The 19,719-nt window shown below is 40.3% G+C and overlaps 1 protein-coding gene across 1 annotated transcript; it reads left to right on the plus strand.

Annotated features, from left to right (window-relative positions):
• Window positions 1-11,375: 11,375 nt before the first annotated feature.
• Window positions 11,376-12,204, plus strand: LOC122000289 (uncharacterized protein ycf23-like). The gene is made up of 5 exons (XM_042554746.1): window positions 11,376-11,456; window positions 11,536-11,595; window positions 11,687-11,776; window positions 11,854-11,961; window positions 12,037-12,204. Exons 1-5 carry the CDS (start codon window positions 11,376-11,378, stop codon window positions 12,202-12,204), a joined length of 507 nt encoding a protein of 168 aa, XP_042410680.1.
• The last annotated feature ends 7,515 nt before the right edge of the window (window positions 12,205-19,719 follow it).

The raw sequence follows: 19,719 nt of genomic DNA on the forward strand, positions 1-19,719 counted from the left end.
CAATGGTCGAGCAGAACCTTAAACTCTCGTCTCCACCAACGGTCGAGCGGTGACCTTAAGCATGAGTCTTCACCAAATCGTCGAGCGACGACGTTAAACGCGTGTATCCACCAACGGTCGAGCGACGACCTTAAACCCTAGTCTAAACCAACGGTCGAGCGACAACCTTAAACCCTAGTCTCCACTAATGGTTGAGTGGCGACCTTAAACTCTCGTCTCCACCAACGGTTGAGCGACGACCTTAAATCCGAGTCTTCACTGAACCGTCGAGCGGCGACGTTAAACGCGTGTCCTCACTAATGGTCGAGCGACGACCTTAAACTCTCGTCTCCACCAACGGTCGAGCGGTGACCTTAAACTCGAGTCTTCACTAAATCGTCAAGCGGCGACGTTAAACGCGTGTCTCCACCAACGGTCGAGCGGCGACCTTAAACCCTAGTATACACCAACGGTCGAGCGGCGACCTTAAACCCTAGTCTCCACCAAAGTCAAGCGGCAACCTTAAACTCTCATCTCCACCAACGGTCAAGCAACAACCTTAAACCCGAGTCTTCACCAAATTATCGAGTGGTGACATTAAATGCGTGTCTCCACCAACAGTCGAGTGACGACCTTAAACCCTAGTCTGCACCAACGATCAAGTGACGACCTTAAACCCTAGTCTCCACAAATGGTCAAGCGGCGACCTTAAACTCTCATCTCCACCAACGGTCGAGCGACGACCTTAAACCCGAGTCTTTATCGAATCGTCGAGCGGCGACGTTAAACGCGTGTGCTCACTAACGGTCGAGTGGCGACCTTAAACTCTCGTCTCCACCTACGGTCGAGCGGCGACCTTAAACCTGAGTCTTCACCAAATCGTCGAGCGGCGATGTTAAACGTGTGTCTCCACCAACGATCAAGCGGCGATCCTAAACCCTAGCCTACACCAACCGTCGAGTGGCGACCTTAAACCCTAGTCTCCACCAATGGTCGAGCAGTGACCTTAAACTCTCATCTCCACCAATGGTCGAGTGGCGACCTTAAACCCGAGTCTTCACCGAATCATCGAGCGGTGATGTTAAATGCGTGTCCTCACTAACGGTCGAGCAGCGATCTTAAATCCGAGCCTACCCCTATGGTCAAGCGGTTAGTCACAGATACGAGATTAGGGGCATTTACAGTCAAAAATAAGAAAAGATGTGAAAGGAAATGCTTCACCGAATGGGCGCACATATATAAAACCTAAACTTAGCAAGATTACATTTCATGATTCCAGCTGTATGGTAAAAACAAGAGATTGGTCGAATGGGTGAGCTTACATTAAGACTTCAAAAATTTACAGCTCTTAACCTCACTCAAGGTAGTCCAGAGTGTCGTCGGGTAGTGACTCGGTCATCTTATCTCGACTGATATCGTTGTCCTTCAAGATCTCGGGAAGGTGGTCGCCCGCCTTAAGCTGGTTGATCATCTCGTCTATTGTGAGGTTGCAGAGTCGAAGATAACAGGCGACGACTTTATCATTGAAGGCATCCGAGTGGATGTAATTCTATTTCATTGCTGCAAATTCACTTGGTTCGGCGTCTTGATAAATCTTCATCACCGCTCGGGAGCCCTCCAGCTTGGTCTTCACCTTCCCTAGCTCATCCTGGGCCAGCTTCAGTGCTGCGTCCTTATCGGAGAGCTGGCCCTGGAGCTCAGTTTCCCGCGCCGACCGGCTCGCTTGCTCAGTCACCATAAAATCTTCAGGCTTTTTGAGCTTGCTGGTGAGATCTCGAACCTCCTTGTTCTTCAGCTCTAGGTCCTCGATGGCCCAGTTCTTCCTAGCGGTGGCTGAATCGATCTTCTTGTCAAAAGTTCTAACCTATTTCTTGAGTCGGCCTAGCATCTCCTCGTGGCTAGAGGTTTTAGCCCGCTCGACCTCAAGGAGCTTGGTCGTCTTCTCCAGGTCGGCCTTTAGCTTGGCCATCTCCTACGGAGCGGTGACGGGTTGGCTGCTTGAGACTCTGAGCTTCTTGAACTCATCCTCTAAGTAAGCCAACCTGTGGCATATGGCCAGGCTCTCCACCCAATACTATAAATAAGTAAAAGGATCAGAGCTGATCGGAGAAAAGATAATTACAATGAGCTTACCCGAGTGGTCATTTGGGTATGGCTGTTGGTGAGCGTGCCCGGGGGCATCACCGTCGGTCAGGCTCGGGCTTCTTTCTAGACTTGGGTGAGCGGGCCCCGGATGATGATTTGATACTCAGGAGTGCATGACTGGGCGCTCGGCTCTCTATACTCCTTCGTTGGCATATGAAGGATCGCCGTGATTGATCGGCGACCGCCTAGAGCTGAGTAGGCTGAGGCTTCTGGGGTGGCCGACCGAGATGCAGATGCTGAGAGGATGGTCGAGCGTTGAACTCTCGATGGCTACGATGACGGCATGGAGGCCAGGCGCTCTACGACAATAGGGTCATGCGATAGCTTCGCCACCGAAGGAGTCCATTCGGAGGATATCTCAGGCAAGGTCTCAGGAACTGTGGAGGGATTCGAGGTGTCGACCTTGACCCTTTCTGCCGAGCCCACCGCCGAAGAAGCAAAGCGCGAAGACTCTGTTCGGCGCCTCTTGCGCCTTAACAATGTTTCGCTAGAGCAACCTGAACTCTCTAATCGGATGATAGGCACTTGCTCGGATGGTTGCTTCGAGCCGCCAGCAACCTCAACACTGGGGGCTCGGCTAGCTGCTCCTCCACTCGCCAAGGCGGGAGTTGTTGTGCTCTCATCTTGAGAGCCGACCGGCTATAGGCCGCGGTTCTCTAATTCTTCCATAACAACCGCCTCGATCTCGACGTTCTGAAGCTTCACAAGGCTAGACATCCGAGCACGTAGCATAACTTCAGCTGGAAAAGAAGCAGAAAAATTAGTTATAATCAAAAGAAAAATGTACAAGGAACCTCTTACCTAAGTTGGTCGGTAGCCCAATGCGGATTAGGCTCAGGCCAAAGATGTACAACACACCCTCAAGCAGCAACTTGTGGATGTCATACTTCTGGCCGGCCAGTATGTATGCGACATGAAGGTAGTTCGAGTGTCTCTTGTATTTCTTCAGGTCGAGTTGAGATGGTCGGCCGACCTGCCAGCGGGTCCGGAAGCTCGGCTGTTCGGGAAGACGAATAAAAAAGAAATATTCCTTCCAATATTTATTGGAAGTCGACATTTTGTCAAAAAACACCAGCCCGATCCGAGACTGAAAAAGAAAGGTACCCAGTTTAGACTATTTGGGGTAATAGAAGTAGTGGAAAGCTCGAGGAGTCAGAGGGATGCGTGTAGCCGAAACAACACGAAGATGACGTACATAAGGCGAAAGGAATTCGGTACAAGTTACGGACGGGGAACACGGAAATAATTACAGACTTCAATGATGAAGGGATGGATAGGGAAGCGGAGACCGGTCACAAATTGATCCCTAAACAGACAGATGGTGCCGGTCAATGGTTCATTTAGCCGATCGGATGAGGAAGCTAAAATGCTCTCGTGATTAGGGGGAATATCAAAAGCGTTCTTAAGGATCTTAGCATTGTCCTCATCAAACCTGGTCTCCATGGTGGTGTACCAGAGTCTAGGAGGGGGGGGGGTCCGACGGTTGAGAAGAGCTAGTCATTGCAAAAGAAGCAAAAATGGTGGAAGAAAAGCGATCAACAGAGCAAAAAGATGATGGGAAGAAGCCAGAGATCGAAGGCAAGTGAGGAAGGAAGGGAGCTTACGAAGACGTAGATCGCAGGAAGAGAAATGGTCAAAGAAGACGTGCAGAAGGCCGCTGGAGGAGGACGAGAGATCACCAGAGAGCACGAAAGTCAAGGATGAGATAGCAGAAGTGGAGAATGCGGTGAGGCAGCGAGCTCATATACCCCGGGCTCGGCCGAATGAAGCCATCCGATCTAGGTCGTGAAAACCTAAGCGACGATCCAATCATTGAATTCAAACTGCTAAACGTCGCCATCAATGCTTGTCACGTTAGGCGGGCGGCGGCTACAGGCATGACACATGGTGCGCTATCACTGGTCGGCAATTAAGAGAGGCATGGGAACCCGCTGTGCCTTAATGAAAAAGGATTTGCACGCTTCCTGAGAAATCAAGGTGACGTCAGTGCCATCTGCATTCGCCTAGGATAAACGGAGGAACAAGTCTTCTAAGTGTAAGCCTTTGCTTTCTCGACTGGATCAAAGGAGCATGCTTGATCGAGCGACTACTTTCAGAAGGCCGATCGACGAGGAACATCCTGATCAGTCTATATAATGATGAAGGCCGATCGGGAAGAAATCAGCGCACACTGGTCCAGTCAATCGGACTACAACCTCCTACGACTAGACTTGAAGAGGAGGCTTGTGATGTGGTGATAAGGGGGGGGGGGGATGCCCCACCCTGCTGCCATGGTGGAGGTCAGTGCCATGGTGGAGGTCAGAGTTAAGGTGGTCAAACGTCCCTATACCACTGACCGATCGGATAGCATGCTTGCTCGATTGGGATAAGGAAGACCCGCTCCGACATCATAATTGCTCGGCGAGGTTCCAAGCTTCCGACGCTCAAAAAGACTGCTAGGTATCTGCAAGGGCACGCCGAGCAGCTTCCCCGCTCGGCCTTATATAGAGTTATAAGAATGGAGCAGATTTACGATCAAGCTACACAAACAGAAGGGCGGTCGAGTGGCTTTCTTGCTCGGCCAGATAATACACTCATTCGAGCAGAAAGTAAGAACCCAAGACGAACAGTTATCCTTCGAGAAGCTATCCCACTCGGCCCAGTAAAAGACACCGCTAGCTAGACATTATCTTTTTGGGAGCATGCGTCACTGATAGGCGGCATGGTCAGCGGTCGGTTCAGACAGAAGATCGTACGACAAAAGCTTCCATTGTCACTTCAGAGATATGCTCGGCTCGTTAAGATATTGTGTCAGGAATACTTTACTGATACATCTTTTTAAGGAAATCTTCGAGAAGCGTGTATGCCTTGGGAAGCATGCATGCACGCTACAGGAGCCCTATATAAAGGGGGGGGGGGTCCAAGCTTCAGCAGAGGTATGCAATAATCTACTGTTGCTGCTACTGTTCACTATTTGCTTTGCCTCCACACACCATCGGTGACTAACTTGAGTATTGGAGGGTCATTGCCGGGGACCCCTTCCTTGGCTTGGCACTGACGTAGTTGTGGTTGTAGGATCGCAAGGAGTCAATACACAGTCAATCGGAGCACCACATCCCCAACTTCCATCACTTTGACTATCGAACAGGAACAGGCGGTGTGGGACACTCGAGAAATTATGGGATGAGGAGCATTATATGTAACTGTGCTTTGGGAATCATATCAGTACATAAGTGAAGTATGAAGGATGGTATGAAAAGAAAGTTGAGGATTTAGTGTATCCAAGAAACGAGATGTTTGACGGAAGATTATCATAGGCGCACTACATAAGCAAATGAACAAGATGACATGGAAAGAAAATTGCGAGCTCAAAATATCCAAGAGACAAGAAGCCTAACAAGACAAGGCCTCATGGCGGAATACAACTTTTGTGAGCTAAAACATGAGAGCACATTGTAATCAAGCAAGGGTAGCTTACAATCTAACCGAATCCATTCATCAGATTTGTCGTAGTCTATATATCAATCGATTAATAATTGGGGCAAAGCTACCCTTAGGCTAGGGTAGCTCCATCCCTACCCATTTAAAAAAAAATTAAAATTTTATTTCAGCCCCACTATAAACCATGAATTTCCCCCTATTACCTCCTATTGTAAGACTGCTGGCCAAATTTTTTAATTAAACATGTTTCTATCTGAAAATTTCACCATGATGATGCAGCGGTAGAAGTCCACCCTAGCATAAAGAATGTTAATGTTGAGGCTTTATGCTAGATTTCTTCCTTAGCGCGATAATTCCTACGGAGAATAACAAACATCAAAGGGTTTGCTAGGAGTTGTCCCGAAGGAACCACTTTGATGCCTAAGTTAGCATGATATTTCGATAGTAGAGGAAAAAAAGTAAATATGAGAGGTACAGTTAAAAAAACTCTAGAGAGAGAGAGCCCCCTTCCTCTCCTTTCATTATCTTAGGTAGGGACAGAAGAACTCATTAATACCACCTTAATACCTTATTAATATCTCATTAAAGGATGTCGTTTGCAACCGTTGTATCCTTTAATGTTAGTAATCACCGCATGTCAAGAGCTCGAGAGGTTTAGAGGTTGGTCGCTCGGCGAGTTGGCAAGCCAAAAATTTGATAAGTCGACAACTTAGGAGATCAAGAAATGGGTCAATTGACTTGGCTCAACCAGTTGGAGATTATTGATACGCCGCATGGAAGCTATGTTGATCGAGTCCTGGAGCTCACTACATGGTCCCTATATTAACCGAACCTTGACCTTGCGACATGGCATCTATATTGACTCAGTCAAGGGTTCACCACGTCTACATCATAAGCTTCTCCTTCAAGTCTAGTCAAATGAGGGTGTAGGCCGACTAACTGGATAAGTATTTTGTTCGACGACCATTTGGGTTAATGTAATTGAGTACCTCTAGGTTAAGATGAAAGGGAGGGTCACAACATATATTAAAAAATGGAATACATATGATGATATATGGTGTCACTACAAGAATTTTTGCATTCAACAACACCCAATAGACAACGCTTTTTAATAAAAACGTTGTCGTTCTTTGTTTTACAACGCTTTTAGTGAAAAGCGTTGTCTATGGTATTTACTTTTTACTAAAGACAACGGTTTTTAATGAAGTGTTGTCTTTAGTGTTGTTGTTTATGGTCAAAGACAACATTTTTTTAAAAAACGTTTTTTAAAGTGTTGTGTATGTTTCCCCTAAACTCACTTAAAATAAATTCGCAGCCCTCGCTTTGCTAAACTCTAAACCCTCAACGCGCGCGCGCCTTCTCCTCACCACTCCTCTCCACGAGTTCTCCTCTCCACTCCTCTCCACGAGTTCTCCTCTCCACTCCTCTCCACGAGTGCCTTCTCCTCTCCACTCCTCTCCACGAGCGCCTTCTCCTCTCCACGAGCGCCTTCTCCTCTCCTTGCCGCGTGATCTCCTCTGAACCCTAATCTCGACCCAAACTCCTCACGCAAAACTCCTCACGCCAGCCCAACTCCTCCAAGTCGACCCAAACCCTCAGTCTCTTCCGCTTCCTCCTCTTTCTCCCTCTCCTCCGCCTCCCCCTTCTCCTTCGCTCCCACCGCCGCTGGCGCCGCCTCATCTTCCGCCACTGGTTTCTCCCTAGGCGCTTCTTCCTCCGCCGGTTCCTCCCCATCTCTCTTCGGCCTCTCAACCTTTGGCTCCTCATCGGCCGCATCCTCAGCCTTTTCTACCTCCAGTCTTTTCTCGACGTCTGCTCCATCTTCCGCCGCTTCTACCTTCAGTCTTTTCCCGCCATCTGCTCCATCCTCCGCCTCTACTACCTCTAGTCTTTTCTCGCCATCTGCTCCATCCTCCGCCTCTACTACCCCCGGTCTCTTTTCCTCGCAGGCGGTCTCTTCTCCCAAACCCATCCCTTTTCCCTCAGCATCCGCCGCACCTTCCGCTTCCTCAAGCCCTAATTTTGGTTTTGGATTGGGGGCTTCGACTCCCAACTTCGGCTTCGGTTCGTCTTCCACTGCTGCCTCTCCGTTGTTTGGTACTTCCGCTTCCCCTCCGGCGCCGGCGCCGGCCTTGTCCTCGGCTCAGACACTGTTTGCTTCGTCAGCTAGTGCCGCACCTTCGGTGCCTTCGTTTGCTACGTCCTCATCTCCCCCCGCCTTTTCTGTGCCGACGACGTCTGCTCCAGCTCCATCCTTCGTATCCCCGTTTCCTGCCTCCTCCTCTGCGTCCCCTCTATTCTCTTCTTCTGCTACCGCTACCTCCTCTCCTGCCATCACCAGCATTTCGACCTCTCCTTTCTCCTTTGGAAGTGGCAGTTCCTTTGCTCCGAGTTCGTTCGATGCCGTGTCGTCTGGTAGTACTACTTCGTCCTCACCTGTTACTACCACGTCCACCTTGGCAACTGGCTTTTCTTTTGCGACTCCGACATCTGCTGTGTCCCAACCTTCCTTTGGGTTTACCAATGCTGCTACATCAACTCCCTCCAGTGCATCTATGTTCTCCGCTCCTACTGCTGCAAAGCCTTCAACTCTGTCATTTGGATTTGGGGTGCATGGGACAATTCAATTGATGACAAAGGCAGTTGCTCGGTGAAGTTTCATCAGAAGAATATTGAAGAAGATGACGTACAGATTGTGGGTAAAGACGAAGTTTTACAGGTAAAATATAAGTTATAGTGATATTCATTATTATTATAGCATTATAAACTAAATATAATCAACATGTTTTTTTTTTAATATTTTAGGGTCAATCAGTTGCATTGACATTGGAATCTTGCTCAAATATTGTTGCATATGGTACAATTGTTTGTTTCAATGGCATGGAAAAAATGCTTCATGGTATTCCATTTCCCAAGAATTGCATTCGAGTCTCCATTGATCAAGCAGTGGACAAATCCGCTCCTTTGCCATATCCAATTCCAAGTGAATGTGAAGTAATTGGTGATGCCATAGGAACTGTTGTGGCTTGGCCTGAACAGCAGATTGTGAAGCAAGATGAGGTATATGAGATATTATATTTCTAATTATATTGTCACTTTATTATTATATTTCTAATTATATTGCCACTTTATTATTATTCAACCTAGCTATATCTAACTTGTTTATATTTGAAATTATTAGAAGCCTAGAAGGAAGAAGTTTGAACGAAAAAAAATCAAAACCTACTTTGTCAACAAGTGTCCCAAGAGCATTACATATGTTATATTGTTATAGTAAGCATGCTCTAGATGGAGGAAAATGTATATCAATGTGCTTAGATAATGAAGTGTTTGATGAAGATTGTGAACTTTTTCTTGACCTTGAGGACATCAATTCTTTGTATCATTTGGAGTCAATTTCAGGAAATTTGATCGTTGCCTACATATGGTAAGTAAGTTTATTTAAGCAATTTCAGCAACTTTTTCATCACATGTTTGCTTCCCAATTTTAGCAACTTATTATGGTTTATTGTTACAATTTCACCAACTTATTATGAGTGATCATTATTTTTTAATCCACATGATTGTTTTGTATCTAAATTTTATTATTTAGTATCTAAATATTATTTTCTCAGTTGCAACTGCATTGCTTTACTTATGCTGGGAAATTACTGCATTGCTTTATGTTTGTTGGGAAATTCTAATATCTAGCAAGACAGAAAATCCCTGATTTGAACTGCAAGAAGTTTACTAATATTGTTGTGTGAACAAGTTTACTCTTGAAAAATTCAACTTCTAGTAATTTTCTCATACCATGTTATTCTCATTAAGTTAATAGTTCATCATTTCTATTGAGAGGTTTACTAATATCAATTGATGTGGTACACTTTACATAAATATAGCTCATTCATTTTCAACCGGCCCTTAATGTTTGCCTTCTGCCATTTGTTCTTCTAGACAGGAAGTACTTTGCTCATATCTTTTTTCTTGTATATTTTTAAGTATCTTAAATGTGCTTGTCCTCAAGAAATAAAAGAATTTGCATGTATACATTTCTGGTATGTTTAATATGCAAGACTATTCATAGTAAGTTCTCATGTATGGATGTTACTATCATCAGCCATAACTTAGTGTTATGAGTGATCATTATTTTTTCCAACTTATTATGAGTGTTTTGTATCTAAATTTTATTATTTAGTATCTAAATATTTTTTTCTTTGCAATGATAGGTGTCTGTATAAAAAGATGGTGAAAGATACCAAGACAAAGAAATTCAGATTTATGAATCCTCACAAACTCCCATATCTGGCAAAAACGGCACAAGACAAATCAGTTAAGCTTGAAACCCTGAATCAAAGGGCAACTCTTTTAGCAGATAAGCTGACAAGTGCATCAACAGATCAACTAGTGTTAGTGCCATGTAATGTCGGGTAAGCAAGAAGTAAAACATCACTTTCAATTGCTTCCTTTCGATAATTTATTCAATTTTATGATCTAATCCTATGTATTTGCCTAGTTTCCATTGGAATCTTAGTGTTATTGAACCTTACAAGGATGCTATTTACCTGCTGGATTCCCTAAGTTGCCGCATTCGCGATGATGATTCAAAATACGTAATGGAAATGTGAGTTCAGATTTCTTTTAGTAAATATTTATTATAATAAAAATCTTATTTAACAAATATTCTTAACGTATGAAGGGCCTTAAAATTGTTTAATTCAACCAAGGGAAGGAAAGGTAGGAAAAATGTTAAGTGGGAAGTAGTTAAGGTATGTGTACTTTTGTTTAACATATATTGTAATGTGTATAATTTTCATTAACAATTTGACTCTAATTACTATATATAGGCTCCTCAACAACCGGATGCGAAACAATGTGGTTTTTTTGTGATGCGATTTATGAGAGAAATTATTGAAGAAGTTGAGACTATTGAGAGAGATTCGCTGCAATCAATAGTAACATTATTTAGCTTATCTCAAATTATTTGACATAAACTATTTAAAATTGCAAAGTGATCAGTGTTGATTATTTTTTCCATTAACATAAATTGTGTATGCTCACAGTTCACAAAAATAGGGTACTCTCGTGAACAAATTGATGAGGTTCGGTCCGAGTTGGCGGAGTGCATACAAGATCATATTTATGAATAGGTATGGAATGATAGTTGCCATAATTCTATTTAGATTTAAGTTCATGGAATGGTGGTTTTTTTTGGTGGAATCATAGTTAATGCCAATTTTTTTGATGCAGTGCATAGTTACCAGATCGACCTTGAGCAGTTGACCCCAAAGAAAAGTTGTCACTGAAGTTTAAAAACTTGTGAAAATTTTTAGTGAATGATGATGTTTTGTGAATGATGATGTTTTGGAAAAATTGTCACTTAGGTGAAAGGATGTTTTCTGGATTAATATGCAAGTACAAAGCACTGTATTATATGTTATTCTGTAAAGTTCTGTCAATGTAAATTATCTAGTTTCTTTATCTAGCTTTTGTTCCACTATTGGGTTTGTTTTTCTAATAATTACTCGTGCAGCAAAATACTGAGCAAGAAGCTGTAGATCTTATAATCAGGTAAAGTAGAAAAAGTTAACTACTTCATTATGCTTTCATCTTAGTATTTGTATATTTGATTTGTCTTCTTTGAACCAGCTTCAAGTCAAAAAGCCAGATCCTCTAGATAGCTGTTAAAAATAAGGTATTATTTGGTTTGTCAGTGATCTTAATATTTGGTAATATTTGGTCTTTGATGCTCACGACAGAGTTCCAACGCTGCATGATTACCTTGTTCAAGCAGATTGCTCGCTGCCTCAGTAGCTCGCATTTTCAGAGTTCCACAGCTCTTCTTTCTTATGATGATCTTGTTCTTGCAGATTTGTGTTTCCTCTGTGGACCCTTTGGCATTTCCTTCTGCAGTGGAAGCAGGTGCCCAAATGGTTAGGATGCGATGAACTTGACTGGTTTCGATCGGATTGTCTGTCATACCAAACATTAAAATCCTTGTGCTAAATGCAGGTGGAAATTGGAAATTATGATTCTTTCTACGAGATGGGAATTCAGTTTTCCCCTGAACAGGTATATGAATCATGATCGTACTTTTCCTTGCAGTTCCTCGAGTATTTTCAGCTATTTCTATCTCGTCACTATTCTGTGGTGCCATTGTCAGATTCTAAAGCTCACTAGAGAAACTAGAAGGATTCTTCCATCCATTACACTGTCTGTAACCGTGCCACACATGCTTAGTCTCCCTGATCAGGTAGCTCATTTATTTCCTCGTAAACTGAGATTTGTCACTAACACAATCTCTCGTTGTTTTTTGTTCAATTTAAAAAGGTGAAGCTAGCAGAGTTGCTGGAACAGGAAGGTGCTGATATAATCCAAACTGAAGGAGGGAAATACTCAAGTCCATCAAAACCTGGTGTCCTTGGTTTGATCGAGAAGGTAACAACAGTACGAATAAGAAATCTTAGCACACTTGTGATGAAAAATGTGATATTTTTCCTCTTTAAAATGTAGGCCACACCAACGCTAGCAGCTGCATACTCCATTTCCCGAGCAGTTCAGATTCCAGTTATGTGCTCATCTGGATTAAGCGCTGTCACTGCACCTATGGCTTTAACAGCAGGAGCAGCTGGTGTGGTATGCGTTCTTTTGCTTTCTAATCTAATCATTATCTGCTACTAGTGAAAGAAATATAGACTCTTTCAGATTCTCTTGTGTTCTTGATTATCTGCTACTACTTCATTGTCAGAAGTAGTTGAACACTAACACTTGGACGCCAACATTTTTGAGTTGGCGCCTAGATTTGACCATCTAACAGACACGGCTAAAGGATCAACTTCTATGAACACCCTTAATAACTTATACAGATATTTGTGAACAATTAGGTTGGTGGCTATCATTTATCCTCCCTTTTTGTTGTTTTTTCCATGTACCCAATGCAGCTTTCATTTCAAAGGTTCCAAGCTGATGAACAAGGATGGGTGGACACAATCAAGTCAGTGCGATTTGGAGGAGCTGTCAGGATTAGTACCATGGATTGGCTTGGGCAATCTCAATATTTGCGTCAAACTGTCTTTCGGCATTCCCTATCATCTGCAGTATCTGAGGTATACTATGCACATTTACCGTGAATTTTCCTTATTGAGCTTGGGCTAGTGACGGTTACGAATGTATTTTATTTCAAGAACCGTATAAGCAAGTGTTCGTGCATCTAGTTTTATAACAATGCACTTCGTATCTTTGATCTAAAAAGCTTCTGAAACAAGTCATCTTCTCCAAGCATGCCCTGGTCAACATGCTAGTCACCTACTGGAGTCATTTCCTCGATGGCACGGATGAATACCTGAAATCCATCCTCTACTCCACCATTCTTTGCCACTCCTCAAGCCGAAACAACTGCAAAGGTAGAGTCAACATCAAGTATTACATTGTGCCTGGCTACAAGAAGACCGGGGCCGCAAAATCCAATAAAGACAGGTCAAACATCAAGTAGCATTTTGTAACTTATTCCTCTTAGGTTATATGCTTGGTTAATATATATGCTTAGAACTTGTAAAGACAGGTCAAACATTAATATGCTTGGTTAATATATCCATCTACAGCACTCCCGCTTTTTCCTCTAAATATGATTTTCATTTAGCACAGAACTAATGCCAATTTTTTTATTTTGATGCAATGTTTAAAGAGCTTGAGTAGAAGTTGGCCCTAAAGAAAACTTGTCAGTTACGATATAAACACACTTACGGTATGAATTACATGTATATATAACATTGACATATTATTTAGTACGAGATTTACATGTATGAAAGTTTTCATACAAAATTTCTTGATTGCCTACAACCCCAGGTGTGCTGATGACAAGTTGAAGAAGATGGCTCTAAGAGTGATAGCTGAAAGCCTTTCAGAAGAAGAGATTGCTGGACTTAAAGAAGCAATTCCATGCGATGGACACCAACAACAGCGGTTAGTCAATGATGAGGTTTTGTAAAACTTGTGTGTTTGAAAAATTATTGTCATGAAGTTAAGGATAACTTGTATGATACAAATTTAATTTGTGGATCAATATGTATACATTTTGTTTGTATAATATAAAGTTTTATTTATTTGTTAAATAGTCTTATTATAAAAATGATTGTGGTTGTGGATATTCAATTATATGTAAATTTTGAGTATTTTTATAATTTTGCTATTTAATTAAAGAAAACACTATCTTTTATAAATTTAAAAAGACAACGTTTTTAAGTAATAAAAGACAACGCTTAAAAAACAATGTCTTTGAGACCAACCACAACGCTTTTAAAGCGTTGTCTTTGATATGTGCATTTTTACAACAGCATCTTTAACAACGCTTTTTAAGAACGAATAGACAACGCTTAAAAAGCGTTGTCTTTGTGACCAACCACAACGCTTTTAAAGCGTTGTCTTTGATATGTGCATTTTTACAACAGCATCTATAACAACGCTTTTTAAGAACGAAAAGACAACGCTTAAAAAGCGTTGTCTTTGTGACCAACCACAACGCTTTTAAAGCGTTGTCTTTGATATGACTTTCTACAACACCATCTACAACATCACTTTTTTAGTACATACGACAACGCCAAAAAAGCGTTGTTGTTTAGCTTTTTTCTTGTAGTGTGTGAAGATAATGAATCTAAGCCTGTTGAGGATTAGGACAGAAACTAATCCATGACTGAGTCATAGTCAGAGGGAATATGTAGCGACTTCATCCCAACAAAGGAAATGCTCAATCCACAATTATGTCCAAGTCAGGAGAAAATAAGTTGATCTATGACTGTGTCTGAGTTGGGAGAGAATAGCTGGATCCACGACTATGTTTGAGTCAGGAAATAATAATAAGCTCAATCTCAAGACTCCCAAGTACCCGTGGAGTCAGAGATAGAATAGTAAACTCAATCTCATGAATCTCAAGTACTCATGGAGTTAGAGAGAGAATAGCTTAATTTGTGATTATGTCTAATTTAGGAGATAATAGCTTGATTTGCAACTATTTCTGAGTTATGACAGAATAATAAATTCATTCTCAAGACTCCTAAGTATCCATGGAGTTGGAGAGAGAATTATTTGATCCATGAGTATGTTCTTGTTAGGAGAGAATAATAAGCTCAATCTCATGACTCCTGAGTACCCGTGGAGTTAGAGAGAGAATAACTTGATTTGTAACTATGTCTGAGTCAGGAGAGAATAATAAGGTAGATTTTACAACTCCCGAGTACTCGTAGAGTCAGAGAGAGAATATCTGGATCTGTAATTATATCCAAGTCGGGAGAGAATAATAAAGCTTAATTTCATGACTCCCGAATACCCATGGAGTCGGAGAGAGAATAGGTTAATTTGTAATTATATTCAAGTTGAAAGAGAATAGTTGGCTCAATCTCACAACTTCTGAGTATTGATTGTGATGCCCTGAGGGTAAGGTTGTCCGACGAAAATCGGACAGCACCTCCATTATAACAGTGACAATTAAAAATTGGATACATAAGTCACTCGACTATACAAGAATAATATCTACAACCTGTTGGTTGCTACTCAGAATGTCGTACCGGTTCCCCTGTACAAAAATTTTATACAAGTCCTGAAACTATTCTAACAACCTATTGTGTTCTTTAGAAATTAAATATGGAATCGCAAACATAACTTAGCATTATTGATTCCAAATTTAACTTATCTGTTCTTAGAGGTTTAGACTTGGATCGCAAACGATGCTTAACATTATTGATCCAAATCCACCCATGTTACAAATTCAATTAAATATTAATTTCAGAGATCGACTTCTAGGTTAAACATGGCGAGGCACTAGACCTTCTTGGATATGGGAGCAACCACCACTTCCTAGACAAAGCCTTTCAATAAAATTCAATATTTAATTTCCTTATAGTAACCCTAGGTTTAACCAAAAGGAACAATCGAATCATAAATTTGAAAAACAAAAGAAACACAAAATCGAAAACATAAATTCAATAACCTAGATTCATTAGCCTCTTGTGTTTGGTATTTCAAGATCTAAATAAAAGGATGAACTAGTTATGATGAGGAAACTAATAACTAGTTATACCTTTTATAGCTTATAGACCTCACGATCTTCTGTCGTATCCCTCTTCTTATCTCAGACGTCGTGTGGGCGATGATCTACCGAGATGAGAATCCACCCAAGCTTCCTTCTTCTTCAAGCAAGTTTCGGCCACCGCAAAATCTCCAAGAAATGATGAGGTTCGACCACCACCACCAAGCTCCAAGGGATCCTAGAAACAAAGCCTCCTTTCTCTACTTCTTCTCCAAGCAAAATCCGGCCACCAACAAGCTCCTTGAGAGTTGATGCCACCGGCCACCAATGAAAAAGAAAAGGAGGAGAGGAAAAAGATGAGAGCCGGCCACCACAAGGAATAGAAGAGAGGAATACTAGATTGTGTGTTATAAGGTGAGGCACCTCTACCCTCTCTTTTATATTCCTTGGTCTTGGCAAATAAGGAAAGTTTTAATAAAAACTTCTTTATTTTCTTTGCCATAGAAAGGAAAATTTAATTGATTAAAATAATTTCCTTTTCTCTATCAATGTGGCCGACCATATCTAATCCTCCAAGGAAGGAAAGTTTTAAACACAAAATTAAAACTTCCTAATTTGTTTCCGGAAATTTTTAAATAAAATTTTCTCTTTTAAAAATTCCCTTCATGGTTAGTCATACAAGGAAACTTTTATAAATTAAAGTATCTCTATTAAAACATGTGGATGATTTATAAAAGGAAAGTTTTCTTTAAAATTAAAATATTCCTTTCAATCTAAAAATAAGAAAAGATATCAAATCTTTTCTTAATCTTTTGTAGAAACTATAAAAGGAAAGATTTAATTTTAAAACTTTCTTTTAAAATCATGAGGATGGTTTCATAAAAGGAAAGTTTTATCAAAAATCAAAATATTCCTTTTAACTACAAATAAGGAAAGATATCAAACCTTTCTCTTAATCTTTTGTAGAAAGCTATAAAAGGAAATATTTAAATTTTAAACTCTCTTTTAAAACCATGGCTTCCACATAAGGAAAGATTTTAAAAAATAAAATCCTTTTAATTTATTGTGGCCGACCACACCAAGCTTGGGTTCAAGCTAGACACTATGTGAAAATCTGTATTAGACTTCGTCACTATTTACTTCGACAATCAGTAATTATGAAGTAATAAATTATAATCAACTTCAGTAAAAAATTTGATATAGTAAATATTATTTTAGACTTCATAAATTAAAAAACATGTGCCCCATTTCTAATTTTATCTTACATTTTACTTCGTGATATATATTTGTTGAAGTAATAAGTGACAAAATTAAACTAATATGCCTAAATGTTGAAGTAATAAGTTTGAACTAGTTAAAAATATTTTTCCTACTGAACCAGTTTACGTTTTTCCACACGGGAACCCTAGTTACTTTATATTTTTTCTGTCGTGCGCCCTCTGTCTTCTTCACGTTTTTTCTCCTCGTGCCCTCTTGACGCACACATTCAACTTCAACCTTCGACTCCCCGGCGGCCTTTGACTCACCCCCGGTGGCCTTTGACTCCTCCGACAGTAAATCTACTTCACTTGGCCGGCGACCTTCGAGTTTTTCCCCTCGACGCATAGTTCCTTTCCTCTCTACAGAGCTAGGTTTCTTCCCTCTCCGACCCCTTCTTTCCTTTCCTCTTTGCCTCACCATTAGGTTTCTTTTCTTTTCCTCTATGTTGTGTTGTCTTAACTGATCTTAACTACTTTTTTTTTGTTGCCGTGAGCCCTCTAGGTCTTCTTCGTGTTTTTTCGCCTTTGCCCTCTTCTTGTTTTTTCACTCGACGCACACAATCCACCTCACCCCGGTGACCTTTGACTTCCCCAGCGGCAAATCTACTTTACTCGGCAGCCGCCCTTCAAGTTTTCTACAACGCTAGGTTTGTTCCCTCTTTGACCCCTTCTTTCCTTTCCTCTCTGCCTCGCCATTAGATTTCTTTTCCTTTATCTCTGTTGCGCTGTTTCTAACCGATCCTAAGAGTGCTATCTCTAACTGATCCTAAGAGGCAAGTGTTATTCTCTAGTTTATTGGTATTATTTTTTTGATATGAATCATGAAGTAAAACCTGATGGAGCAAGACAAGAATTATACATATGAACTAATTAAGGCTTTATCTGTAAAAGTATAATTCTAAGAAGTATAATTCTTGTCCTGTAGAATAATACATTATTTCATTGCTCATGTATTGTGAGGCTTTATCTGGCACTCACCCTTTAGTTATTATTTTAGTAGGTGAAATATTTCTAGCAGAATAGTCATACTTGGCTGCATTTACTTTCTTTGCTAATGAATTAAAATTGGTGCTACAATAGGTGCTACAATAGTCATATTCCAGTAGGCTTTCTTTATATTTAACAGAATTTCCAAGAAAGTGCTACAATATTTAGCAAATGATTAAAATTGGTGCAATGATAGCATTAGAAGTTGATTCTACCAAGTCTATAAACCTTAGAATATATTTTCTTTCCTTTGAGAATGGTTGAAGTTCCAAATTTTTATATAGCTTAATTACTTAAGTAAACAAGATGATATTATATTTCGGTCATTTTTGGAAACATGTGTAAGGTAAATTTGTCATGATTGTTGAGTGTCATTTATGATAACATTAGAATGATAGCAAACTCATTTAAAGTCATGTCTTATCCATTAGAGAAATGTTATGCAATATATGTTGACCATTTTGTAGTTTTCTCTGCAATGCAATTATGTAGTCCTTTTATGTTCAGCTTAAATTCTCTGCTCATTGCATCTTTTGGACTCACTCTAAATGTTGAGTGACAATCATGTTCTTAATGTTGGGATTTCAATTTGTTGCATGAGTTCTTGAGACTGCATTTGAGTTTATATATATATATATACAATCATAAGCGTACACTAAATGTTCAGTGACAATAAAAATCTAAAAAGTTATGTTATATATATTTGTTGAATTAGATCTTGAGACTACATTTGAATTTGTTGCATGTTCATATTTAAATGCATAAAAACTCTAAATGTTGAGTGACAATAAGTTTATATTCTCATAAGCGTACATGTGTTTACATTTGCAGAGTAAAATGCACTCAACATTTAAGCGTACAGGTGTTGTGTGTACACTCAACATTTACATAAGCTTATAAATGCTCTGTGAGTGCATAAGAGTGCTCTGTGAGTGCATAAGAGTGCTCTGTGAGTGCATGAGTCCTCTGTGAGTACATAAGAGTGCTCTGTGTGTGCTCTGTGATTGTATATGAGTCCTCTGTGAGTGTATATGAGTCCTCTGTGAGTGCATGTGAATCCTCATATAAATGTGAGTGATCTGTGAGTCCTGAATTCAATATATATACACATTCAACATTTAATATGTTAAGCTATATGAGAGCTCTGTTAATTCAAATGAGCCAATGCATACAGGCGTTATGTATATATACACAATGCATACAGGCATTTATAAATATATCTTCTATATAGGTTATTCATGAAAAGAAAAAAGTACGATGCATTATAAATATCATAATAGATTGTCTCGCGAGAGTTACATTGGCTTAGAGGCTGAATTGGTAAGCTATGAAACATTGTATTTATCATTTTCAAGCAAGTATTTAATATTATGTAACTGATCATTTTTGGAATGGTAGAAGGAGAAAAAATTGTTTATGTTGATTATGTAACTGATCATTTTTGGAATTGCAGAAGGAGTATTTAATATTATGTAACTGATCATTTCAAGCAAGTATTTATCATGTACCATGCTTGGCAAACTATTGTGACCAAGTAAGTAGTAGATTATGTTGATTTTGAATGCATTCAATTCATTATAGGTTGAAAAAATAATTTTTTATTTTTTACAATGTAGTGGGATCAAGATATACAATGCATCAAGGGGTATTTCAAAAGGATCAGGTTTTAAACAATTGACAGTATGTATTGTGACTATGTATTTAGACATCAATTAATAATTCTTATTATTTGGATTATGACTTCTTGCATGACATTTTCAATTTTATTAGGGTAATCTTAAACAAAATGGTGGCGTTGAATGTGGATATTGTGTGATGCGGTACATGGAAGAGATAGTCTTGGATGAAAATCCACAATTGGAGAGAAATGTGAATTTCTTCTTTATGAAATATTTTCTTTATAAAATATTGAGTCATTTTTTATTGATC

This window comes from Zingiber officinale, chromosome 1A (genome assembly GCF_018446385.1).
Source record: "Zingiber officinale cultivar Zhangliang chromosome 1A, Zo_v1.1, whole genome shotgun sequence".
Taxonomy (NCBI): Eukaryota; Viridiplantae; Streptophyta; class Magnoliopsida; order Zingiberales; family Zingiberaceae; genus Zingiber; species Zingiber officinale.

Coding starts and splice junctions, on each gene's coding strand:
- LOC122000289 (XM_042554746.1), top strand. CDS start 11,376: ATGATCTTGTTCTTGCAGATTTGTGTTTCCTCTGTGGACCCTTTGGCA. Junction 11,777..11,853: donor TGCTTAGTCTCCCTGATCAG/GTAGCTCATTTA, acceptor CAATTTAAAAAG/GTGAAGCTAGCAGAGTTGCT. Junction 11,962..12,036: donor TCCTTGGTTTGATCGAGAAG/GTAACAACAGTA, acceptor TTTAAAATGTAG/GCCACACCAACGCTAGCAGC.